The 27,883-nt window shown below is 43.2% G+C and overlaps 1 protein-coding gene across 1 annotated transcript; it reads right to left on the bottom strand.

The window, feature by feature from the left end:
- Positions 1-1,300: 1,300 nt before the first annotated feature.
- LOC115313324 (retinol dehydrogenase 7-like) lies at positions 1,301-27,610 on the bottom strand. Its single transcript, XM_029972276.4, has 5 exons — positions 27,403-27,610; positions 17,991-18,197; positions 15,384-15,566; positions 12,899-13,031; positions 1,301-1,649 (listed from the first exon to the last, which is right to left on the bottom strand). The coding sequence occupies exons 1-5, from the start codon at positions 27,608-27,610 to the stop codon at positions 1,301-1,303; spliced, it is 1,080 nt and encodes a 359-aa protein (XP_029828136.1).
- Between the last annotated feature and the right edge of the window lie 273 nt (positions 27,611-27,883).

The raw sequence follows: 27,883 nt of genomic DNA, 5'->3' as shown, positions 1-27,883 counted from the left end.
TGAGTTGTTCTTCGTATTTTTTTCTTCCTATCTGACTTTTTTGTTTAACTCTATAGGAAAAACTTCAGCTGGTTGCATCGAACAGCTACTTATTTCCGGTCCTCACCTTGGCGCCACTTTCCCTCTATCAATGAGTTTAGTGACGACGAAGCAGGCTATATAAGCGGCAACCCAAGCAGCTAGACAGCGAAACATAGCGTGCGACATCCCGTACCACCCTCTCCCTCTTCAGGTTTTTTTTTTGTTGTTTTCGTTTGTTCTTTTTTTCGTCTCTCTTTTGCCTCTACCCTCGCTCAGACATGGAGCGCCGGTAGTGCCGTGTGGTAAGCTCTCCCTGGAAAAGAAAATGCCAAGAAAAAAACTGCGCATGCACCAGACGTCAGCCACAACGAAAATACAAGGTTGACTGCGCCGCACGTCACCGTCTAAATTAGCGCATTTTGCTGATTACGGGCATCTTATTCTTTGCTGGCCGGTTTAATAATCATTTAGGTGGTATTACATTCTAATATTTCACATGTGGTTTCTCTAGATTATACTAAAGAGAGCTGTATTGCTTTCTCAGAACCGAGAATGAAGCGGAGTTTCACTTTAAGTTTCCCGAGGGATCCGTTGGTTGATTTCTGATGTCGCCAACCCCCCCCCCCCCCCCCTCTCCTTCTCGTGCTTCATTTTGAGAAAAGGAAGAGCGTTTCCATAGCGTGATGATAAATTTCAAACTAGGTAATCTATGAAACATGGTATTACGCAAATCCTTGAAACCACCATGTCTACGCCCCCAATTGTATGAAGTTATTGGAACCTTCAGGTGGCGGAGCAATGTCGAAATATACACATCCTTTCTTCTGTGCTTTATTAGGGCCTCAGATGCTTTCCTAATAGAATACCTTGTAAACCACTCATTTGAATTAGCGCACGAACAGCACCATGTTCTATCCTAGCGGTGTTTAGAGCACGCGTTCGAAGAAAGTCGCGCTTTCATCCCGCGCCCAAAGGAGAGCGATGCCCCCAAGGTATCGTGATGCCGGATTCGCCAAGATAGCAAAGACGGCTCTTTGTCTCTCTCGAATGCTGTCAACGACAAATGATGGCGGCATCCACCCCTCCCAATTTAAAGAAGATAACCCCGAGGCTGCGCGCCAGCCATTCAAACTATATAGACGCTGTCGGGTCCAAGTTCATTTGATTTTCACATAGTAAAATATATTCTTTGGCAAAGTCTTTAGGAACACTATAGATCGTTTCGATTAATGCAGGACTATTTTCATTAAGTGTTTGCAATATAGTATTCTTGTTTTGCTCATTTTCGGTTTACTTTTGATTGTCCCCAGAAGATCAGTTTTCCGATAAGCGAGATCCATGCGTCTGTGAGTTCTACGGGGATGACACCGATAAGGCAGCGAGCCAGACAGTCCATTTGGCCTCCAGTCATGTAGTACGCCTTGGGCGTACACTCTCTGACAGCCAGCGTCATCTCTTGCACCACCTCGTTCGGATCGTCCCTTGCAGCAAGATTGAGAAAGGCATCGCATATACGCTTGAACTTCGACAACTTCTCCTTGGTGATGCTTCGTTGTACATCGGCGGGAAGGAGCTTGGCGTCGGCCTCAAGCATGTCGTGAGCTGTGTCGGGGCTCGTAATCTTCGTCCTGAGAATACAATGAAGATATTGATTCTTGTGTAGCATCTCCTTTAAATATTTTAGCCTATAGGCGACTTTCACATTGATTGACATCAGGTGTTAATAAAACATATATAATCCGTTCGTGAAGAACAAGTCATTGCGCTGCAAATGGAATCTGGTGACTTTTCACTTTCAGCGTTCGCTAGAATTCCACACAAACATGTGAAAATTAAATCCTTGGAAAAAGAGGGGGGGGGGGGCGATATATTGTTCAGATCGCACTGCAATAAGATACATGGCCATATGACGGGCAAAGCGTAGGCAGTTCGAAAAGAAAATCCGAATTGTTATCTGAAGGATTGAATAGACGCAAAGGCCATCAGAACCTTTTAAACTGGGAAAGTCGGCGAGAAAATCAACAAGTCCTGCACAATGGCAGGAAAACACAACATAGATAATGTTGCATCACTAAAGATACTAACTTTCCCTTTGCGTTAGAGTTGCACATTTTGGAATGTCGGCCTTGAACAATTGTCTTGAAACTTTCAAGATAGTAGCAATCGTTTTATGACATCAAAATAGCCGACATGTGCATTTACAGGCCGCCATAAATTGACATGCTGCGATAGTGTGAAACCTTTATAATCACCAAGCTACCAGCACGTTTGTTGCCCGTCAGGCGTATTGATGACAGTAAATATCTTATTTCAGGTGCAACTCCTTCCGGTAGTAAGACGTGTACACTTGGCCTTTTTTTGAGGGGGGGGGGAGGGCGGAATGTTAAAAAACGGGAACTTGAGTTACAGTTATTTTTACCACTAGGGCTGAGTTGACGGCCTTTGGGCTAAGTTTGTAGCTAGGGGTCCTTAGAAAAATGAACAAATCGGTAATTTAGCAAAATATATCCATAAACATGTGTAATAAAATGTCTTTCGTTTCACTTTTGTCTCATAATGTGATCGAAGAAATGAAGATTGACCTCAGTATACTCCAACCGTAACATGAAAATTTAAGGTATGATTAAAAACTGGCTGCATCTTTGGTCATTCTGCCAAATGCGTTTAAAGGCGGTATAGCTTTATCGGCTGGGTGGTGCTCTGAGTTTCGGGTGGTTCTTAGGGGAGAGTTTTGTATAGAAACAGATAACGTCCCACCATTGTTTCTGTGTGCCGCTGGGCGCACTTCCCTTCACCTTTATCCGGATACAAATCCTTTGTTCTGAATTTTCTCGGTCACCACAACAGGGGAAGCACGTTTCCCTGCCCTTTCCACTCCGCCTCATTCGACGCGCTCTTTTTACGCCAACTTTTTCTGCTCCTCTCTTTCTTGTCCTTTCCACCCCTTTCTGATCCGCGCTTTTTCTCGCACCACATGCTTCTGCTCCTCCCGTTCCTGCGTGCTGGGTCCATAGCTCAGTTAGCAGCGCAGTCAACGTACACGCCGGTGACCGGTGTTCAATCCCTGACACCGGTTTCCTTTTTTTCATGATCGTTCAGCGGTTACCAACTGACCGACCTATATGCTTGCTTCGTACTACTGACTTCACCGGCGTCACGGAGACGTGGGTTGCAGAGAAGGCACAGGAGAGAGAGATCAACGTCAAGGTTGCGCTTTGCCTGTTGCTTTCGTTGTGTAGGGGATTACAGTTTGCCGTCCCATAAAACCAGCTAATTGTTTCTCCTCATAACATACTCGCGTCTTGTCTCCACTGCACTAAGATTGAGCGTCAATTCTACAACAACATTATGTCCAACATAAATTAAAATAAAATATAACTCGCCAAACCAATGTTTTCTTTCTTTACCTAAGCATTTGCGCGATTTGCCTCTTTTTCTATGAACCCTAGGGCCTCAAACTTAGCAGAACAGCTAAAAACGCCCTAAAGCAAGTCCTGTTTTTTTTTTGTTTTATTACTCTCTTTAGAAAAGGACGCCCTGTATCTAGTCCCACGAATTCAATGTTTGAGTGGGTGTAACCAATGCATTGGCAATGGCAATGCCTTCATGCATGTTCCGCTCGCGGTTGGTTGTACAAAACATACAGAACACGACGCTACGGTAGGACAGTTTTGTTGATTGAAGATGCCACCCTTCAGTTCCGGAGAGACGCTATATCTTATAGTCTAGGGTCGTTCCATCAACCATCAGTCCTGAAATAGACTAGAAAAGAAATCCCTCCACAGAGCTTGTTTTATAAACCGTGATTTTGGTGCAGCTTTGAAATTTTTGCATTTCATGTTCTACACCAGCAACACTCTTAAAAGTATGTTCGAGTGTCCTGATCGTTACGTAGAAATACATATAACTATCGTTTGGTGTAATGCACCTGACTAAACTGGAAATAGAAAAGCATCTATATGTATATATATATATATACAACGGGCATGGTGGCGGGAGGCCGAAGGCGTGGGTACAAAACTGAGAAGAAAAAAACCCTTAGTGAAAACAGCCACAACGGACGATTTCACCTTCGACGTTTCGCCCGGAGTCCGGCCGAAACGTCGAAGATTAAATCGTCCGTTGTTGCTGTTTTCACTAAGGTTTTTTTTTCTTCTCAGTTTATATCTATATATATATATATATATATATATATATATATATATATATATATATATATATATATATATAAGACTGAGAAGAAAGGAAAACCCTTGGTGAAAACAGCAACAACGAACGGATTATTCTATATACGGGGTGTTTTTTTATGCTTACACATTTGTTTTAAAAACACGTGAAAGCTACACTAATGCGGTTTATGCAGGTGGGTTATACGGCCAGGCTGAGATAATGTGGGTGAATAACTTTTGCAATAAGTCGGCTAATTAATTAAAACTCGTTAATTAACTTTTTAGTTAGTGAAAATAGCCATATTTCCAATCAGAAACTTACTGATCATCATTGAAATCCACTAAATCAACTATTTTTAGAAGGATACAACGCCGGGGCAGCATTTTACGGCGTACTGTAAGATTTGGGCGCGTTTCAAAATTTTGGTTTCTTATCGGAGCGCATCTTTGCGCCCGCGGTCTTGCTCCCCCAGTGGTCCCGCCGCGAAGCCACCCTCTCGCCTGCCTTGTAAAAAGGAGCGCACTAGCGCGCACGTGAGTTGGTGAGTTGGGCATCTCAGCCACTGGGGAGCAGGACCGCGGGCGTGGTGACGCGCTCCGATAAGGTACCAAAATCTAGAAACACGTCCAAATTTGGACGTGTTTCTATCTATCTATATATATATATATCTATATCTATATATATATATGTGTGTGTGTGTGTGTGTGAGGCAGAGTAGTTTGAGAACAATGGACCGGGAAAATGTAATGTTGCGGCGTTGCTATGCTAGGAATTTATTGTATGTATTGCGACAGTTTCGCCGAGAGGCTCGGCTTCGTCAGGAGATAGTGTAAAGGGGGGGTGGGGAGGGGGGGGGGGGGCGTCCCCCCATTTTGGACGTGACAATCTGCTGGCCTCCTCCCGCTCACCAGGAGCAAGAGAAGGACCACGTACCCCAAGCAAACGGAAACAAACCGGCGAGGGACATTCCAGCAGATCCTCCAACTGGAAAGATCTCAAATTCTCCTCACCTTTTCTGCGGGGAAATGAACGACCCCGGAGGATAACAAAAATGAAAGAAGAACTGGGCGATGGGCTGGGTGTACGGGACGGTGAGGAGACAGGAGGAAGATTTTTCCTCAGACTGGGCGGCTTTGAGGCAGCGATGCATCGACGGACAGAGGGGATATTGAGCAAAGGATGATTTCCAACGCCATGAGAACTTGACGCGGCTTCTCCGAGACGACCAAATCTGCGAATGCTTACCGGGTAGTTTTTTTTTTTTTTTTTCGCTTGATACTACGTTATTTACGTGGATTCGCGGAACAAGTCCTGCTCCGGTTTGAGTGTCATGTGTGGCAACTTGACAACTAGTCAACGATGACACTGGACATCATCGATAGACCACTCTCGACAAAGAGACTTCTTGGAGTTCGTGTTCAAATGTTTTCGTGGCGGATAGAGCGGGAGGTGTGGATACGTTATACAGGTGCGAAGCAACTTATTTACGGGTTTTCTTGAGATTTTTTAAATTATTGTGATAGAATGAAATTTTGTTGTTCGTCGTTATATGCGTGCTGTTGCGTCGACATTTGTAAATATGCATGGTAATATTCTCGTTTTTTTTATTGGAAGGTGAATAACAACTGTGTGATCATTGAAAGTGCGTTGTTGGTGCTTATGTGTACATTTATACTAATCTTACTTTATTGCCTTTACCGCGTTTATACAAGAATCTTAACTGTATTAAGGTAATAGTATTATTGTCTACAACATAAGTTATATTTTGTTTTAAGGCAGCTCAAGCCCATAGGAGAAGTACATTAGTTGACTAAATAGTAAATTTAGTACCCCTGCCACACGGAAAAGTTATTATATTTTCATTAAATGATGTGGGGTTTAATCAGTTCACGGTCTTCAGTGATTATACGAGCGGCGCAAGCTGATTTGTCGACCTTATAATGTCAATCGATCTAAATTACATTAATTCTGCCATGTGGCCGGGGTATGATGTAAGAATTCAGTGACTGCACGCTATAACAGTCGCTTACATGATCGTGACACTTGTCTAGCCGTGTCCGCGTTGACTACGTCTGCCTGATTTTTAACTGTGATCTGTTTTGCTGTGTCCAATCACTGCGTGTCTCGCCGTTTCGCCGAACTATTTCTGTATAAAACATGCATTCCTACAGCGATAATGGCGTGACTAAATGTTTTTGACTTAAAACAATCGCATTTTTCTATTGACGTCTCATACGCCTACCTCGTGCCATTTCGTACCGATTATTTAGCGGTACAATGTTTTGCCCGTAGAATAAAATGTTTATAGACCCGTTGCTATCTGCAGCTTTCATTTTAGCTATTAAGACACGCGTATGTGACTGAAAGCGCGTTACGACGGTCGATCCAGGCGTGTTGCCTTCGCTTCGACGGGTGCCCCCGATGGCCTTCCTTTGCGACGTCACGGGAAGAGCGCTACGGCTTTCCCTTCAAGGAGGTGTCGGTTTGTGTGCTGTTCGGCTGATGTTTGTATGTGCCGTGTATGTGTATGCGCTAAATGTATATGTTCAGTGGGCAGGCGCAGGGGCATTCGGGGTAGAGACGAAGGATAAACAAGACGTAAGAAACGCTCCCTTGTTACTACGTGTTCTTCCGGGGTGGACAGCACGGACGAGAACCCGGGGCTTCTAAGGTGTGGGCAGGGAAACCTACATATATAATGCCGCGAGCGCAACTGGCCAAGCATTCAGCGCGCTCGTGGCCTAACGGTTGTCGCGCGTGCCTTCCACGCAGAAAGCCAGGGTTCGATTCCTGGCCGCGGCTACGCATTTTTGTTGTCTCTAATGTGATGTTCTGGTAAATTCGATAACCGTGTTGTTACATCGACGTTAGAATGTTCTACGCGTCCAACCTTGTATGCCGACCATTCCAAAAGCCCACGCGTGTACATAAGGGGCTTCACTTGGCGAGCCAAAGTCGGTCTCGCCCCAGCGCTCGATCCTGCGGTTTCGCCGACATCGACGCCCGCGACGCCCTGCTGTTTTCTTCTGTTCCCTTTTTGTTTTTGGCACACGTTCGCCCCATTAAACGTTTAGTTTCTTCAGTTAAAATTGCCTCATCAATTGTCATTCCTGACAATATATATACATACATATATATATATATATATATATATATATATATATATATATATACATACATATATATATATATATATATATATATATATATATATATATATATATATATATATATATATATATATATATATATATATATATATATGGGTGGTTTCATCTCAAATCGTGCAGGCAAAAAGGGTCGAATTTTTAATTTCGATGAAAAAAATATATGTTATGGCGCCGTTTTTAAAAACGCAGTCGCCGCAGACCGCAAGTTCGTCGGATTTTTTGTTCGCGACTTATGAATTTTTAAAGAGGCCGCGGCGAAAAGCAGTGTTTTTCACACCCGTCGTGGGTCGGATCTTTCGCTTGATCTCCCGCCGTGGATTTTCAGTCCACATTATATTATCTTTTTTAAAGCACTCTGTGGACACATTTAAAAGGCTCCAATACCATAAAATAATTTTAGGCGTTTTGCTTTTTTTCTGTAAAAATGTCAAAAACGCCCCCTTGGTCAATTGTTGACGAACTTTGACAATTAATTACTGGCGATCTACTTGGGTTACATCAATACTTTTTATGTCCACGGAGAGCCCAAAACACGTTCTTTATATGTATTATAAAATAACTTGGCTGTATAAAATATTCTTTGCGGTACGTTTACGTTAATGTTATGTGAAAACCAAAAAGTACCATTTTTGAAATTGATTTTCTCAAAAAACCCATTTTTTATTTTTTTTATTTTTTGTTAAAATGTAGATGTGATAGCTTTCTATGCGAAAATCAAGTCTAGAAAGTGTATATATTGTTTGTATGTTTTATATTTAAGCATCAATATCGTACAAAAACATGTTTTTACGGCACGAAATGGACTTACGAATTGCGCGTCTTCACAAGCTTGGAAATAGTTTTTTTTTATTTTTTTCAACGTTCCCACATAAAAATGAAATACAGTATTTCCACCCTGTTATATTTATTTCTTATTTAAATTTTATTATAGGCGGCAAGCTAGATTGGGAGGAGTTCCAAAAAGAGAAAGCAACACTTCTTAACAGACCAGCAGGTGTCGTAAATTTTTAACGTGTAGGAGTCGGCAGACGTCGTATTGATTCGGGGCCCTCATTGGCCTGCATGAACGTCCCGCCCTTTCGGAGCCAGCAGATGACCACGACCTTTCGCGCTCGTTGTGTTAGATGGGACGGCCCGTGACAGTAAAGCGAGCAGCGCACCCTGTGTCACGAGGAGTAAAATGGTACGATTGTGTCGTTGACGCGGCGAACAGTGACAGCCACCCAGGAGGAGTCAGTCAGACTATTGCACAAGGGAAAACAAAGGAATCGTTGCCTGCAAGGATGAGGACACCATGGCCTTACAATATCGACGGTCAACAACTGTTCTGCCAGCCAAAACAACGCCGCGTGCGCGCTAAAACCGGCGGCGCGGGACAGAAATCCCACAGACGCACCCACGAAGATGGGCCGGTTTCGTTAGGGATGTGGGGAAATTTGAAACCAGCCATCCGTGCATGCGTGAAACGATACCGCCTGTTTGCCCCAGCTTCGAGCGCCCTATCCTTACCTTGAAACGGTCGTGCTGTCTCTCTCTCTCCGGGGAGATCCGATAGCACCGAAGGGTTATCTATTAAACTTGAGGAAGAAAACGAGAAGGGGCTGTTTAAGTTTAATTATCCCCACCAACCCGCTCATTCTGTCCTTATAAAGGGCTATCTCTTTTGGAAACAGCAAAGCCCGGAGACTGACATTAAAACGAGCGTGTTGGTAAATATACTTGTGTTTGTATTTTGCCCGGAGACTAGTTGGGTCGAAGTCAGCCTCCTTGTCAACTATAACCGTTTGTGAAGAGTGGGCTTCTCCCGAGATGAAAAGTCAGCGCCGGCTGATGTGCTCTTTTGAAAAAGGGATGGGGAAAGAGAAAGTTTGAGTAACTGCAGAAACTACCTCGAAAGCTCCTCTCCCGATATGAAGCTTGAGGCATAGTCTCGGTTACCTTCTCGCGCATCGCCTGCTCGAATCTATTCTTCACTTTCTTTCGCACAGCCACTGTTCCTCACAGCCGTCGTGGATGTGCGTAACAGAGGGAAAAACAGATTCGAGCATCATCTGGACGCCGTCCTCCTGCCAGAGTTCAGTGTCGTGGGACCGACTCGTGTGTGTTTCTTCGCCCCGCTGAACTTTGTTTCTCGGGTGCGTTTTTGAACGTTTTTTTTTTTTTTTCAATGTTTTCTTACTAACTGTTTGTTAGCACTGTTCAGTTGTTGGGTTTATTTTGTCATGGCGTAGCGGCCTAGGCGATGATGTAGAGAGCGTGTTCGCACGCATTTGGTTGCGTCCCATTTAGGGAATGCCCGGAGGAGTTGGTTTATCTTCTTGCCATGTGCGGCTGAGTTTTCCCGTCTTTATTAAATTATTGATTTTTTTTTTTGTTTTACCTTTACGTGCCGTCGACTTCTTTGTCTGACTCTCCACCAGGCATGGACCTATCGTCTTGCCACCACTCCAACCTAAATACTTTATTTTTTTAACGCAATTTTCGTTAAGATCGCAGTTGGGCAATTTAATTCCTATTTATTTATTTTTATTTCCTACCCCTCTCCATGACACACTCTCTGTGTGTTGCGGACCGTTTCTGTGTCACCACTTTTGTGTATTACGGAAGTGAAAGGACATTCCCTGGTGACCTGTGCGATGTGCGGTGAACAAACCCCCAGTGTTTGGTTTCGGAAAGAATTGTATATAACATATCGACGGATGTGGTGACTTTCTTTGTCTCAGTAATATGACAGCTATTAGCTAGTCGTGCTGGTTTACTGTGAAAGATTTATAAATCGAAACAATACAACGTCTGTGCCTTTTGGTTATTCAAAGTCTACAAGGCCTGCTGATTTGGTTAGATATGTATCTCGTGGTTCCCGCTCTTATCAAAACATACATAAATATTCAATACCACAAAATTCGTTTATAATTGATTACAAAATGCAGAAGAAAATTCAAGAAAACTTTTTCACAATTCATAGAGACGGATGGGTCGGAATGTCTGACTTGGGTCTTGCGAAACAAAGACGTTTTTTTTTCGATATTGAGGCCTAAATATAAAACATACAAACAAAATATACACTTTCTAGACTTGATTTTCGCGTAGAAAACTATCACATCCACATTTTAACAAAAAATAAAAAAAATAAAAAATGGGTTTTTTGAGAAAATCAATTTCAAAAATGGTACTTTTTGGTTTTCACATAACATTAACGTAAACGTACCGCAAATAATATTTTATACAGCCAAGTTATTTTATAATACATATAAAGAACGTGTTTTGGGCTCTCCGTGGACATAAAAAGTATTGATGTAACCCAAGTAGATCGCCAGTAATTAATTGTCAAAGTTCGTCAACAATTGACCAAGGGGGCGTTTTTGACATTTTTACAGAAAAAAAGCAAAACGCCTAAAATTATTTTATGGTATTGGAGCCTTTTAAATGTGTCCACAGAGTGCTTTAAAAAAGATAATATAATGTGGACTGAAAATCCACGGCGGGAGATCAAGCGAAACACCCGACCCACGACGGGTGTGAAAAACGCTGCTTTTCGCCGCGGCCTCTTTAAAAATTCATAAGTCGCGAACAAAAAATCCGACGAACTTGCGGTCTGCGGCGACTGCGTTTTTAAAAACGGCGCCATAACATATATTTTTTTCATCGAAATTAAAAATTCGACCCTTTTTGCCTGCACGATTTGAGATGAAACCACCCATATATATATATATATATATATATATATATATACATACATATATATATATATATATATATAGAGAGAGAGAGAGAGAGAAACGATTGTTGGGCAATATGCTATGGTCAGATTTGAATTCGAAATCACAGGCATTATGATATCTCTAAAAGATGATAGGTGAGACACTATGTATTTTAGTGAACATGTTTATCAATTAAAATAAGTACAGATCCTTACGTTTCACGAATTTACGACAAGCTAAACAACTTCAATTTCACACGCTAACATGCGAAACAATTTTGGAGTTACAGGTAGTAATTTGTTTATATCAATGAAGCGCTCGAAAAAGTTATTCTATATATATTTGGGGGGTGCGATGGTGGCTTTGTTTGCTCATGCCCCGCTGAAACTTACCCGCTGTTGATTACGATATAACTTACCTTCCTGTAATTTGTTTCTGTGGATGGGCTTTAATGAATGATACAGAAAACCGAGAGCAAATAGTGGAATTGAAATGAAATTCTTGGGAAATGAGCACTTAAAGTTTTCTTAACAAAACATTCAGATATTAAGAGACTAGCAAGCTCATGCTAAAAAACAACGAAAAACCACGTCGGTATGAAAACCGCTAGAACTTTAAAAAAAATGCCAAAACATTCATTTCTAGAGGCTGTCTGGATTATCTGTAACGAAATGAGGTAGATCAGGAGATGAGTTAGCGGGGGGGGGGGGAGGGGAGACGTGAGAGTGCCGAGCTATGATTGGAAGGATTAGTGGGTAGACGGAAAGGCTAACTGCCCTTGCCTCTACCCACTGTCTCGCTCCAATCAGTGCGACTAAGTATGGCGCCTGGAGCCCGTTCCGGACTGGCGTGTTTAGCGTCCTATCCCGCCCAGGCGTAAAAAGTGGTCCCGAGGTGGCAAGAAATGACGTCACAGAATCCGGATAGTCCCGCTGTAGGATCTTGCAATTCTCGAATTGGTCGTAGAAATGCTGGCGAAAGCCACGGGCGAATGCGAAGTGGCGCTGTCGTCACGGCTTCCCAACTTCTGGCTGCCGAAGCTTCCGTGGACTGCGACACGACAGAGCGACCTACTGCAATACAGGACTCCTCCACGAGCACATCGCTGCTGGGACCACTGCTAGGATCACGACCGGCGACAGCGTGTCACTTCCATGACGTGATCAGGCGGAAATGGAGGGATCAATTTGTTTAGATGGGGTAAACTCACCATTTGGAGACGAGTTCCAGGCACCATAGAACAAGCGCGTCGTCTGTTCCTCGTTGAGTGTCTCACACTCGAACGCCGGACGCACGTTCTAACTGTGTGTAGAGACAACGGCAGCTAAAGTCATTCACGGCTTGGGAAACCTCGTGACGTGACTAGCCCCGAGCGTTTCTTGACCACTCCACAGCCACTATGACATTGCGGCATAGGCAATAACAAGGTAGGAATAACCAATCAGAAAGCAAAAAGCCAGAACATAATAGCCCATTCCCTGCGTTTCTGAGCGTGTCAGTGAGTATAACCTTTGCGTGTACCCATCATCCTTCCAATCAAAGCTCGGCGTTCTGAAGTGCCCGTTCGCTCTTATCTCCTCCTGTTCCACGGTTTCTTTCTGTATTGCAAGCAAGCATGTGCCAAGACAGATGCGCTGCCGTGCGGCTCTTACACTAAGCATTCCGCATATAGACCACTGCCGGACTGGCATGACATCCAGTGTAGCTGCCAACCTCAGTATATGATTAATATCACCTTACTTGAACACGACGCAATAGAAAGTAGGAGCAGCGCGCAACTCTATAGGTGTTGCACGCTCCGAATAATGGCGTGCAGAAATTCACAACCGAGCCCACCTGTACACCCAAGGCTCAATGGTGCTGACGTGGACACCACTCTCGTAGTACTGCCGACGGAGTCCATCGGCAAGTGAAATGCAGGCGTGCTTGGTCATGCAATAAATTGCCGCTATTGGGAGGGTATCTCGGCCTGGGCGTGGGAGATGCAGGGAAGAAAAAAAAATATTTTGAAGTTGGAGGCGATTAAGAATAACGAGTACTAACTACTTTGGCAACGAATAATCGGGAGTTTGAGTAGATCATTTGCACCGTCCCGTAACGTTCTCTGCAATGCGCTAAAACATACGGAATTCCACAGACATTCAAACGCAGTGGTTACGCTGTAGTTGCGTCTGCGTTGAGGAAAGCTTAATAGAGAAGGAAAAGCATTTATAAAGAAGTTCCCAGTGTTCTTAAACTTGTCTACCAAAGCACGTGTACGATTGATATATTGGTCTAGACAACTAAAAAGAGGCAATTTGTTTTCTTTTATGCAAGTTTTGACATTTGAAACTGAATAACGTGAGAAAAAATTTCGACCTTTTGTGTAACACGTCATTCTTTCATATCCCAGAGCTTGAACTCTGCGTTGTATATTTGCTTAAATTGCAAAAGGCAAAACTTATCCAGATGCGAATACTTTTTTTTTGGAGACGAGGATAGGCACGTTTGCAGTCAGCTTAATGTTTTCCACACAAAAAAAGCCAAAAGAACATCAGTTCGCTGACTGTGGCCAAAGGTGCATTGTAACAACCCAAAACGCAGATTGAAACATCAACCTCACCGGGCGAGAGCAACATCCAACTAATTACGATCCAGCCACGTAACTTCATTACCCAGGCATCCTGGGTTTCATTCTCACCCCTGCCTGTTTTGATCTGGATAAGCATCTTGCAAGCGTACGCTCGTGTATCACTACAGAGGGATGCACGTTACAGACTCCAGGCCAGCAGTGGTCCTCAACTGGCTAATATTGTCATCCGCAGTGTAGACTCCAGACGCCCGTTGGATTTGACTATCTTCCCAGTGTCAAAACATACACACGGCATATTTACTTTGATCCAACTTTTCAAAACGCATTCCCGGCCATTTATTTAGCTATTTTATATTTTTAGCCTTCGTGCACGATTCCTCTTTTGCGAACTTTGCGAGATATAGAACCTTGTTTCCCAATAATGTCTAGCTCAGTTCTTGTTGACGTATATCACTTCTTATTTGAAGGTGTGTACGTCATTTGTTTTCTTTCCATATTAATGACTTTCAATGTTTATCCTAAACAAATATCTTTGAACTATACTTCGCCTCGGCTTAAGTCAAGACGCATCAGACGCTACGAGATGATGGTACCAATCAAGCAGCGTGGAAAGCTCAAGTCGCCGGGCCTTTTTTGTTTATGATTTGTTCAGCGATGGTATATCGAATACAAAAACACGTCGAACAACATGGTGGTGCCCTTTTGACACTGCCTGATTAATCCCACCAGCTCGAGCGGCGGCTGCGTCTGGACTTAATGTAAAACGAAGTATAGTTCTTTCTCATTTCATGCTGCAACCCCTGCAACCGAATCCGAGTCTTCTTAGGTACGGATTGCCTGAATTGCGGACCCGTGTAGCTACCAGAAAAGAGCTTACGAGCCTTTCCTGGAGGACACTGCTTCGAGAATACAAGTTTTCTACATTTTATTTGATCCTGAAATTAGCTGTCAAAGAGTCGCAGCGTTGCATTGTCCGAGGTGGGACCGAGTGCTGACACCACTTCACGGAACGTCATACGCTTCATTTTTTTTGTGATACAAGGAAAGCTGTTGGATATATCTCATTCAGTTTATTGGGCGTACCGGAAATAACGTTGCATGCTCTAATTCGAGAGTGTGCCTATGTAGCACAGCAGGAAATGGCCTAATTTGACACAAACATGGCAATTTTAGGGGCCTGATTTCGGCAGTATGGTTTGCTCTAATGCATTGGCTAGTGCCACAGTGCATTGGCATTTTTATGACTTTTATCTGGCTCACCCCATCATTGACAAAGTACAAGACCCGAGTCAAAGATACCGCATATGAACTGAAAAATCAGTATTCAAGCCTCCATCTGGCACTTGTTTGGCAGTTTAGGCCCGAAAATACCACATGAAAACCGTAAAACTAGAAAGGAAGCTGAACTCTGGCACTTCATCAATTTAGGCCCTAAGAGGCTAAATTACTTCCGGTTACCAACAGTGAAGCAAAATATTAGCACTTGTTTGGAGAGTTATGGCCAAATTATCTCGACTCTGGCCAAACAAGTTCAAGTGCGGCTCTACCCTGGCTTTCTCTGACTTTTTAAAGCCCCATATATTCAGATAAAAAAATAATTTTAGGCAAAGCACTGTGATACCTGGCTATTCTTCCGAAGCATTGTCTACATAACTTACTTGAGGTTGGTAAGTGGAACTCAGCTGTTTTGCGAAACTACTTCGAAAAACAAAATGCTAGCTTATGTCGATCAATTGAATACCCACTGACCAAAGCCGCTCGAAACGATGACGAGCCTCCCTCTTGAGTATCGAAGCAGCGGCAGGAACCTCTTGGCGACGAGGACGACGCCGAAGACGTTGACTTCGAAGGCGGACCGAATGCGAGCCATGGTCTGCCACTCGACGGGGCCCGAATTCTGCACGCCGGCATTGGCCACCACTGACCAGAGCACTGTGATTTAATAAATGAAAGAAAATGATCACAAAAATTCGTAGTTGTTTGGGACGCTGCGAATACCAGAGAATACAAATTATTGCGCAACATATCTGTAGAATACATTGCTTTTCTCATTGCACCCACGGTGAGGGAAGTGATGCCGCTTGATATACCGAAGGCCGCAAAACAAGGGTGATTGGAATATTTGCTTCTGCGTTTTCTTCCTCCATCTATTAAGAGGAACAGTTGACATTCGATTGCATCGTCTGCTTTCAACCGAGCCTCGCCATCTGCTTGTTGCGCTTTCCGAAAAATGGCGTCACGTACAAAACACTCGATTAGAGAACCTAGAACTAAGAGAAGGAGCAACTCAAGCCGCAGCGTGTTTGCAATTTAATGAGAGATACCGCCTGTGCATATTGGTTTTTTATGCGTTCATAAGCTTGCAAATCATCGACGCTGTCTCCTCCCCGTCGCGCCTTTTATTACAAACGCGGGTTCGCACCACGTGACCTCATTCAAGCAGTTGCAAACATTCTCAAATCTAGGCATGCTTTCTTCGGCTAACTTTGTGTACTGGGTTGGCACCCGCCGTAGAAGCTGGTGTGAATATAGGTATTTTTTTACGAGCGAGCTAGGCTTAACATTTCACAGGGTTAAAATGCACCACTAAAATACAATTTTGGTAGATCTCTGACCGCGTTACGGGCAGGCGCCGATTTTTTCGGTTGACTTTTTAAGGAGCTACTTGGTTTATATACCATGGCTCCTATTATTTCGTGAAATTGTTTTTGTTTTAAATTGAGGAAGCCTTGATTTAAACATTAAACACATATTTATTATTAGAAACTGCAGAGCAGTTGTAATATTTCTAGTACACCGTATTCATAAGAATTTATTATAGCAATAGAGCCACGCGCTTTGATTAACTGAATCTGCTATTGTGACGAATTGAACGAAAACAAAAACAAAATATTTTGTCTAATGTTGACGGCAGGGCTGTAAACCGCTGAGAAATGTAGTGGAAGGGTAGGAGTTTAGTATATGGATTTTAATAGTGCGCAAACACTGTACCAAAAAATTGAAAAAACTGTCACCATTTTATTTTTGAAAAAATAACTTCATCACTCCGTTACACATGTTTGTCGCCATTCCCTTTGCTTTGTCGGGAACAGTCAGATTGTACAAGGCCTAACTCTGTCTTTAGTTGCTAATATTACATATGATGAATCAGCTTCACTGGTCCTCAGCCCCAGTTAGGCAGCAGCATCAAGGACAAAAATTACAGAATAAATTATAAAACACAGAGTGCTTCCCTGATAACAAATTATTCACAAACAGGTAAACAATAGAAAAAGTTGGTTACAATAAAACAAATAATCCCGAAGTTCACCAATGAACTGTAGCAGGGGTCGATATTCATGTGATGAACGCATCAATACGTTCTTTTTATAGCAGAATTTTGTTTTTGTTATCTCGGGGCGCCATAATATGTGCCCAATGGGAATACTAACCAAAAGTGAGGGATACGAGTGGAGTAAATAGAACCTTCTGTTTTGCGAACGCAAAACCAGTATAGAAAAAAGCTATTCTATATTGCGTGGTATTTTTTTTAACACCATAGTGTTTTTAAAACAGTTAAAGTGGTGCGTTCTTCGATGTTTTCATAATTTATTCATACATTATTTTTTTTTACTTAGTGTAAAGTCGGGAACAGTAATTTGCGGAGCACCAGAGCGCCAGCCGAGGTGACTGGCTGTGCCTTCTGACGGCGCGTTGCCGCTCATCATTTTGCCGATGCTTCAAGTTTGAACTAGTTGGCCCAATGCCGTTCGAAGCTTTTTCAAGCTACCGGTTTCGATACATTGGACAAGGCTACGGGGTCTACGTTGGCATCCGCCTTTTGTGTGCAACTGCAAGGAAGGTGTTGGGCATTGATTGTTTGTATACAAAAAACAAAACATGCCAAGAGACATCAAACGAGTGCACCACTGTAAGGTTCACATTTATTGAATCTGGTTGCAGAGTCTTGGCGCTTGGAATAATTGGCGGCAGCTGCGTAGGTCAATTAGAGCACTCCAAGAACGTACTGGAGCTTCTCTATTTCGAAACCAAAACAATGTGCGTCTGTTTCGTTGATATGCGTATTTACTTTCTCAATATCTGAATTACATTCTACCCTTTCCTATGGAGGCGCCATCACAGAACAATCCCGGTTTTCGTCTTCATGCTTTTATAAAACCTCTATATCTCACAGGAAAAAAAAGATACAGGCAAGCTGGTTACCGTTTAAACATTCAGGAAACTCCTTGCTCCATATTTTTAATGTCTGAAAAGTAACCCTGCTTCTGAACTAGTTGAAACTTGAAGCACCGGTTCAAGCCTACGTAGTTAAGTAGCAGTTTTTAGTAGCCGACCTGTTGTTTGGAATGCACATACCTCTGGAGCCCAAGTTATTCTTTACTTCTTCTAAGGCGAGCTCCACCTGGTCCTCCTTGGTGACGTTCAGCTGAAGGACATGGATGTTCGGCGAAGATTTTAGTTCTCTGGCGTCATCGCCGTCGGAGAAGAGGCAGCCCGCAAACACGTAGAAGCCCTCCTTGGCCAATCGCTTGGCCAGCAAGTGACCGAAGCCCGTATCACACCCTGCATCGAGAGAACAGGATAAAAAAATACTACCAGCATTTTATATCCGTAAAATTCCTTAGAGTAGATCAATCACCTAGGTGAAATTAACAAGACCACTTCAACAGCTTCTGACAACTAAAGCACTCTAACACCAAATGTTCCCAAGTTATCTTGTCGTAATCTGTGTCGTTAAATATCAAACGGAAGGCAAATTAAATTTCGAACAAAGTGAGTTTGTATCTATGATCAGCTTGCATTATAATTTTCACATCGCTGAGACTAAGCCAGCTCATTGTAATTATCCTTAACACCTTGCATATGCATGCTGTTTTATATGACTTATCTGTTAGCAATGCCTTTGGAAGACTTCTGTGGAATCAAAACCACAACTCAACCGTTGGAATTGATTAAATACATGACCAACGATATTTAGCCGGTAGTAAAATATCGCGATAATCTGTCAAAAAATGAGTTCTGAATATATAGAAAACATTCAACTAATGTATTTGCATTACTTATATTAAGCTAACATAGCATGCTGGAATACTGGTTCTGCTCGTGTGCTTTTTGTGGGGCATTTCTTTTTTTTTTTGGCTCACCAGGAAGCACTACATGGTTCGCCCCTAGGGATTTGTTGATAGGCCCGAGATGTTCTCTTGACTCGACGGTGAAATATTTTTGTTAGGTTGATGTATATCATTGTTATATATAGATGCCCCGGTCGGATGTGGTCCAACGGTGTAACGTACTGCCGGACGTCGATTGAGAGGGTGAACGCATTGTCATTGCGCTGTAAGATTAGCTATGTCCCATCATAGGGCACGGCAACAGGCGATTTATCGTATCGCTTTGTAAAAAAAATGGTGTACAACATTGCAAAGCTGGGCTTACCAACACGTTTCAGGACTAGTTTCTCGGCGCAGTTGGCTGTAGGTTTCGTAGCAGGATTTTAACCAGATTGCGTATTTTCAGCAGTGTGAAAGGCAAGTTTTTTATTTGTGTAAAAATATATTCACCGAGTAGCCAAATATCGGTGCCGTAAAGCTGTTCTGCGGAAATTCACTTGGATGTGGGCTAGCGCAGCTGTGCGACTTCTCAAATTTATGCTGGCACGACTTCTGTCAACGAACTTGATGAATCACACGCTCTAATTTCAGGCTTTATTTGACCAAGGAATGTTTACACTATGCCGTTCAATCATGCCTGGTATGTTGTGCTCTTGGTGCAGTTCGCACCCAGAACAAACGACTTGCGAAAGAGAAACGTTTGAATTGTTTCCCTTGATCTGTTGTTACAGTTTCCGGTACTTCAAAGTGGATGATTCACAAGGCGATAACTATTTCCGGAACTCTTTCCGCTGTCCTATGTTTCGTGCGTATTGCATCCGGCCGACTGGTTAACCGACCTACGTGCGTCAGCAGGTATAGTTAAAGACCCGGAGGAGGGGCAACTGTTCCACGAATTCAACGGAGGGGTTGTTGAATCGAGCATCCGGTGGCTGTTTTCGATGCCAATGAAAAATATAGCAGAGCCTCTACACATGTTTTACTTCATGTTTTCTTTTTCCCGCATTTAATTTCAATTTATTTACATATATATTTTTGCGCAGGTGCGGAAGACTTGGGCAAAAACAGAATATATGTTGGCTCGACCACGTCCATAGCCGCTTCGCTGAGAGACGCGGATACACGATGAGAAATGCAAGAAAGAAATTGCAATCCTGCAACGATAGAACAAGGCAAAGCAAACAGATAACACACAACTCTAAGAAAACACTGAATTCGAAATGTGCACACCTCTAGAGAATATTAAAATATAACATAAACATATCTGTAATAAAATTGATGTTAGCGTTTTAACAGGTATCTAGTAAATGTTAATAAACAAGTTAATAACGATAGGAGGCTGTCTTAACATCTCAGTTCCATAGTTCAGTCTGCTTTTTGGCATTTTCCAAATATCTCTATAACGAACGATGTAAAAATTTCATATGCTCGTTACAACAAGTATTTAATAAGTTAGGCGATTATTCTTTTTTTTTTTTTTCTGGCAGGTTTAATTTTTGAGGTGCAATCATATAGATAAAAAAGTAGAATGTGGTCCAGTGCTTTAAGAAGCGGTTCTATATGGGTGTCATATAAGATATTGATTAACTCGTTCTCACTTAGCAGCACAAGCCGAAGCTTCTGAGGGACGTTCACATCAACTTAGGGAAGCATCGATCACGTGTACTATATGCTACACAAAAAGCCAGGCAGCCAGAAATGTTTTTTTTTGTACCAGCATCCGTGTCTAGAAATAAACTTCTCAAACTAAAAAAAACAACAAAAAAACACTTAAAATTCACTGCTCGAGGTGACGCAATATATATATATATATATATATATAGGGTGTCTTTTTTTAAGCTTTACAGGTTCGTTTAAAAACGTTGTGGGCTACAATTATGCAGTTTCTGCAAGTGACGTATACGTCCAGATGGACATAGAATATGGGGTTAATTGTAAAAATCAGTCGACTAATTGAGTGAAATTTGCGAACTAACTTTTTAATTAGTGAGAATAATCGTTTAGTTCCAATTAGCAAATTGCTCAGCGTCATCGAAAACATTTAAATCATAATTATTAGAAAACTTTGAGTTCGTGAGAAGTGCAGCAGTGCGCTAGAGTTACCACTCGTGGAGCAAATACAGGGCTTCGGCTCTCATAAGGGACGGAAAAATCGCGCGGGCCCCTTACCGCAGCCGCTAGACTTGTACCTGCTCCACGAGTGGTAACTTATACACTGCTACGCTTCTCATCCGCTCAAAGGCTTTCTGAAAATTAATGAATTAGTGGTTTTCGATGACGTTCAGCAAGTTTCTAATTAAAACCCCATGCCTAATTTCATTAATTATAAAGTGAATTAACAAACTTTACTTACTTAGCCAACTGATCACTACGATTAGCCGCGTGTTCCATGTCCCCCTGGCCGTATAACTCACCTGCAGAAACCACATATGTGTAGCTTTCACAACTTTTTTTTAACAAACATGTAAGGCTTAAAAAAACGCCTTCTATAAATTTCGTTATGAACTTTATTTAAAGCTAAGTCATCACTAACTCGTAAAGGTAGGTCACCTGTGGTAAGTGGCAATGCTACAGAACAGTGCTCACAGGCCCTAGAAGCTGTTGCTTTCTTATGGCGTAAAGTCCTAACAGCTGGATCACTATAGTACCACTGTAACATTAGGAATAAAATGTCATACACTTTCGCTGTTTAGGTATGCTTCCTAGCGATGCCTGCATTCAAGATGAGTGATGCTCTATCATGTTTTTGCAGTTTTCATTTCCGATTTATGTCACTGGAATTGGTTAATTATACCTGAGTGGTTACAAATACTATGCGGAGACAGCATTTTGAGATTCGCCACCAGAAGAAAATCGGCTAGAGGCTTGGGTTTTAAGTCTCAAACTCGTGCCAACCGTGACTTCCATAGCGGTTTTACTGACGTCATTGTTAAGTGATTAGGTCGAATACACCTTCAGATCATGCTTTGTTCAAGGGTTCGCGGAGTATCTTGTTGAAAGTGGGTGTAAGGAAGTGTTAAACTTTATTACATAGCAACTCAATTGAACATCGAACATCCATAGAACCAAGAGCTTGGCTAGGTTTGAATTTCACTGCCCTAATTGCTAAAAACAAAACACAAATTTCTGCTGCGCTCACTGGGAAAAGAAGTCGCCGAGTATGTTGTGACAGCCGGTGCTCCAGAACTGAGGTAATGTAGGCTATTTAGGTTAGTGGCCGTCAGAGGCATGTTGCACTTGACAGGCTTTCGCCTGTCAAGTGCAACATGCCTCTGGCAGCCTGACTGTAGTGAGCCTGCAATGCTCACTACAGTCAGGCATTCGATTAGGAAAGGTGTAATGCACATGGTGTGCATTAACTTCGTTGTAGTCTTTGATTGCTGCGACTTGAATAATCTAGATATTGCTGTTTTATCAAGTTCCCTAGCGCGTGCCCGAGGAATTGTGGCTACCGCGTGCTGTCTCCTGGTTGCACACCATTTCAGTTCGCCTTACCTCATCATAGGCGTCTTCTTACTCTTTAGTCTTTAGCTTTGATCATTTGCTTTTATATATTCCAGTGTGTTTCTATTGTTTCTGGGTGGATTTATTTCATTCTGCGTGCTGTACGTTTTGTATGTTTAGTTTTTTGTTTAAATATATTCTGTTGTTTTCCACATGGGCGTCGACTGACATTTCGTCGCTGCTTACGCCACGGCGAAGATAAGCACCACTCTTTTCACAGCGCGGCATGGCCCTATATACTTGTCTATTCGATCCGGGTGCAGTCTCAAGAAAGCCATTGTGAATATCAGTGCACATGTCATCACTGAAGGCAGGGCAACAACTTAGGAATCGCGATGTGAGAACCTACTGCGCCCGGATCAGGTCGACCGCGCTCGCTCTTCTCGAGTGTCAGCGGGGGACCTTCAAGCACCGTTAGCCTACTGAGGACTACAGACATTGCTTTTTCCTCACGAATACGTTTCTTTCGAACGCCTGCGAAGCCGCTGCAGGGCTCAGCTTACGTTTCAACAACTGTCTTTGCAGCATCGTAATCTTTCTTCTCCGAGCGCCGCCAGTCCATCGTCACGGGGGTTTATGTTTGCGAAGGTTTATAAAATGCTCGCTTACAAGTCGTGTCGTGACTTCCAATTGCCGGCGCTCGCGGACAGCCGACGGGCGCCAGAAAGGTTGCGATGCCGCGGGGGTGGTTGTTGACTGGCGCTGCGTAGGGTACGCCGATCACTGAAACGGCTTCGCGGGCGTTCGCAGGTCAAAGGATTCGACACGAATAAGCAGCGTCCTGCATTATCGCCGAGCTAGCACTTCTGAAGCGTCCGGCGCTCTCGTTTCAGGGGAGGGTGCGCGATCGTCCAGATCAAAGCGCAGTTGGCTATCGCGTCGCGATTGCTACGTCGTTGATTTGCTTACAAAGATGACATGCGCAGTGACATTACGAATTTGCTCTCTCGAGCCTCCATGTATGCTATAGTCAAATAGACGAGTTTATGGCGAAATACAGCGTCGTGACGTAGTACAGACCTCTGAAGCGGCGTTAGCAGCGGCATGATATCTGTAGACTCCTGTGTCGGAGATGACAAAATTTACAAGAAAAACACTAGACATTCAAAAAGTACACCAGGCAAAAAAAGAACAAAAATGTTTAAAACAAGAAAAATACACTGCAATCCAAAAAAGAAGAAATTAAATCTAAAAAGGGGAAGACTGAGAAGACGTGAACAGTGCTGTAAGGCGATCTGATGGGAGAGCAGCCAGAAGAAAGAACGCAGCAACCAAAATTCATTGGGCACCCGCTAGGGCACTTGTGTAAAACTGCAAAGGGTGTATTGCTTTCGAGCGCGGGCAGGAATATTTGTCACAGATTAATTGCCACCTTAATTTCGCTGTCCGAGGGACACAGAGCTGTATAAAATTCGTCAGCGAATTGCTGACGAGCAGGGGGAGACACATCTACAAGTTTAAAAAGTCCAAAAATATTTCAAGTGAAGAATAACGTAAAAACTAATCGGCGTTGACTCTTGAAATTACGAGAAAACAAATCCTTTGTTGCCGAGTAACCTTGCGTGCTAGTAACCTGCCTCTATATAAAGTAATATTCAGTTAGAAATGTAACGCAACAATCGAGGAGTTTGCCAATTTCCGGTGACCGTCGTCAAGCTTGAACGTGTTTGCCGCTTGGGATGGTTCGAGAATCCACTTACAATGACGTCATGGGCAAGCCTTGCTTTCTAGATGGTATTTCAAGTAGTCATGATACCCCCGCCATGCACTTCTTTATTGATCGAACTACCACTACCCATCAAACCGAGAAGCGAAATACGCTATTGTAGTGGTCGTAGTTCACTGTTTGCATTGCCTCTGGGGAAGAAAGCTTTAAGTTCGCTCATTTAGTGACAAACCATGCTACTGCTATCAAAACAACTATGCAACCAATTTTGTGATTTATAACTCGGATTACTCAAACTGGCGACCATTGGCTCTTATGCGTATATGCAATATAAAAAATCTATAAAGAATGCGTTTTTTTTTTTTAACAGAGTAGTAATGAAATTTGTCTAGCTGTGAAAACGTTTTATATTTATTTTGTGTTCCAAAAAGAAGTAACGCTTAATTCAGCTTTCAACGCAGTGGCACTCATAATAGCAGTTATAATTAAAAAAGGATTAAGAGAGCTAGTAGTGTTTTTTTTTTTTGTTTTGTTTTTTTTTGCAGAGGTACAGCTTTTTTTATTTTATAACTGACGGCTGTTAGAGACGTGTGAGGTACATTTGAGCTGAGGAAGGTTGAGAGTATTGTATGCAGTAAGTTCAGTTTCCTGCGTGGACGTAAAACTCACACTTTAAGAAATCATAAACATCACGTCATTCTTGGAGAAATCTGGCTAAAATAAGATTATCATGATTATTTAATATTAAGGTTGGTGCCGGTATAATAAAGGGTAATACAGTTTCAATTAGTGTGTGACAACGCCGAAATTAATACAAATACTGGGCCGATATGGTTTTGATAGAACCCTATCAATAACGAATCAGTCCAAATCCCGAATGGGGTGCGCGCTCCATTAAAGTGACATCGTAATGAAAAAGAATTTCTAAAGGGAATCGACAGGACACCTAAGTATTTTTGCTTTATTTTACGACTAAAAAGACATAGTCTAGAAATATTTGAGCTGCGAGACCAAATTTAAGTGGAAAAAATGGAGGCTGCAGCCCGTTAAACCCCGACCCGTGCTTACAAGTTGTTTTCATCTCTCATTGGCTGAATAGATGATTGACGTGTGAAATGTTGGTTGTGGAATTGAATTGCCGTGCCGTAATAATATTTTGACTGCAATTTTGTTTTCATCTTTGAAGAAGAAAAAGTTCGATAGAGTTATTGATGTTTTCAAGAGTTATTGATGTTTTCAAAAGTATCCCAAGATTGCCGTTTCCACAATGGATGACAAACATGGCTGCCGGCGTCGACGGAGTGCGTGCTGAACGAGTGCAGCTTGTTGAACTCGTATTTTTTTACGAGTGTGTGTCATTTTGCGTTCACCGGAGTGTTGAGAGGGAGATTTCCTCAACCGATTTAGTTTGTAACAAACAACTACCGCAAGTACGCTCCTTCGGAAGAGCTGTGCTGGTGCTTGTTTTTCGTAGCGGGACTGCAGCCTAAGTCAGTCCCGCCACGAAAACTACCACGTCAACTATGTTGTTCGATCTGAGTTGATTTGTTCGTTAGCGCGTGTTTCTTTTGAATAACGATGTTGGTTTCCCTAAAAGCGGCCCCGATGCTCTTTGAATTCTGCAACCCTTTCGAAAGTCACGTGCCGATTATTGAAAGGTCGAAACCACTGCACAATGGCGGAGCGGCTGTATCGAGGAACTTGCAGTGATTCCTTAAGATAGCGGATGTTGGACTGTGGCCAACTCTACGAGCCTACGTGCCAATCCAACAGCATCGAACGTGCAACGTCACTACGCTCATCCCCATTTTCTGTGTGTAAGTGTGTGTGTTTTTTTTTTTTCTCTTGTGCTCTGTCGTTGAGGTTTTAGTCCTCCAGTGTGCAGGGATTTCACAGCTGCCAACAGAGGGCATTATTTCGGAGAGGGTCTACTGCAACCATGATTTTATTATTGAGAAGATACCCTACCGAAAAATTCGGTGTAACTTTTCGCTATCCGGATTATGGAACCGGAAATCTATCTGGATTCTATCCGGATTCTATCTGGAATTTAGGTTTTCAGAAATTATTCCTTTGTCTGCAATCTGGATTTCGGGTTTCCAGAAACCAATTTCCGGTTCCATAATCCGGATAGTGAAAAGTTATACCGGATTTTTCGATAGGGTACCTAGACAGGCAAACTTTTCGAGCCACTTGGCTGGAGACAATCTGGCGTTCGTCTCGCATCAAATTAGTTGAGGTATGTTCCCGTCACTTCGCTTCGAAAGGCAAGTAGCTCAAGGTTTGCACTGCACCTGGCCTGCGGAAGTGAATATATTTAGGTCACATTATAACTAAGCGCCCATGACGCTCATTCATCTTGCCTGCGGATGCCATGCGAAAAAATAACAACATAGAAACTGAAATGACTGCGTATTAATTTGTGCTTTTCTTAGCCCTCTCGGTCATGTTTTACCGCAAGTCGACATACGCTGACAGGCCCTCGTATTGGATAGTCGCTCGCACTACATGGAACGCTAAAACGCCCGCTTTCATGGACGAGTATTGCGAGCGTTTTAGAACTTCTTTAGACGGGGGCGAAATAGCAGACGGACGAGAGCAAAAACGAACGCCGACGCGCAGATTTCATGTTCGATTCTTACAGGCTTTGCAGACGACGATGGATTTGGTAAAATATAATACGATTCCGAAGGTTGCCGCGCGTCTGCGCTTGTGATTGGCGGGCAGTGCCAGACGCCCGACTAGGATTACCAGATGTCGCAAAATGGTGACACTAGACTTCCGAGGGTGTTCGGCAGAGCAGCCAGAAAAATCCAGCTGTAATGGGCGGGGCCACTGATCTGTGGGCGAAGCTTAGAGCGGGCCGTGACCTCCACCTAAATTGCGTCTAACAGCGTAAATATTGCGCAAAATAATGGAAAACAGATTCGTTAAAACAATTAATAAAAGAACTACGTGTCCCAAATGGGCTTTAAAAATTGTTTTCGTTATAATTGCGGTATTCTCTTTAAGCAGCAGCATCGTATCTTCACTACATGTGAGCACCTATCTTTAGAGTGGGACATACCTTTCGACCCATCGAAGCTTCTAACGTCTACCAACTTCAAGAACCCAAGTCAAAATCAAAGGACGCGTTGTCTCCCTTTCTAGGACAATGTGGAAACAGTTAATATTATATAGAAGACAATGCCTACACCTTTCAACCTCGAACGGTATCGCTATGGAATCACGCAGCGCCGTCTAGCTCCTGTCAGCGTCGCCGCCAGCGAGTCTTGCAGCGTCTTGCAGCGTCTCAAAAGGCTCGCGATTATATCATGCAGCGACGCCAAGACGCATGCGACCATCGCTTTGCGGCGTACTCTCGTCAAACTGCGGCAAGCCATGCCGCTTGAGGCAAGTCGGAGACCCACCGACGATGCCGTCATAAGCGGACCCGTCTTCCCTGTAGCATTGATACAGCACCGGTCGGGGGTTATTTGAGCCTCACCTGTGATGAGCACTGCTTTGCCGTCCCCATCAACGAGCTTGAGGAACACCTTCCGCCGTAGAATGCAGACTGTCCAGTAGCTGACAAGCGTGATCAGAATCAGCAGGCCGAGGCTCTGGGCGCACTGTATCAACAGTGGCACCCTGGCAGACACCAGCCAGAGCGGCACCGCCAGCAGGAGAAACAGGTGGGCCGCGGCGATTCGCATTGTTCGCTCGCTGGTTGAAGAAAAAACGTGCGGACCCACAGCTGTATCAGCACGCACTCGCTGCGAAGGTGCTCACCGGATACAGCCAGACGCGTTTTACGGCGATAGCCTTTATTGGCGCACGCGACTGCGGTTTCGCGACCAGGTCGCATGCGTTTTTCGACAAAGCCGTGGCAAGCTAAATTTAGAGCGAATATTTGTTTGCCATATTTGCTAGGCAATCAGAATGTCCTTATCTTATGACGTCATGGTGTGACGTGACGACTATTTTAT

Source organism: Ixodes scapularis, unplaced genomic scaffold, assembly GCF_016920785.2.
Source record: "Ixodes scapularis isolate PalLabHiFi unplaced genomic scaffold, ASM1692078v2 PGA_scaffold4__175_contigs__length_147842914, whole genome shotgun sequence".
NCBI classification, from domain to species: Eukaryota; Metazoa; Arthropoda; class Arachnida; order Ixodida; family Ixodidae; genus Ixodes; species Ixodes scapularis.
This window is presented reverse-complemented; position numbering and strand designations above follow the sequence as displayed.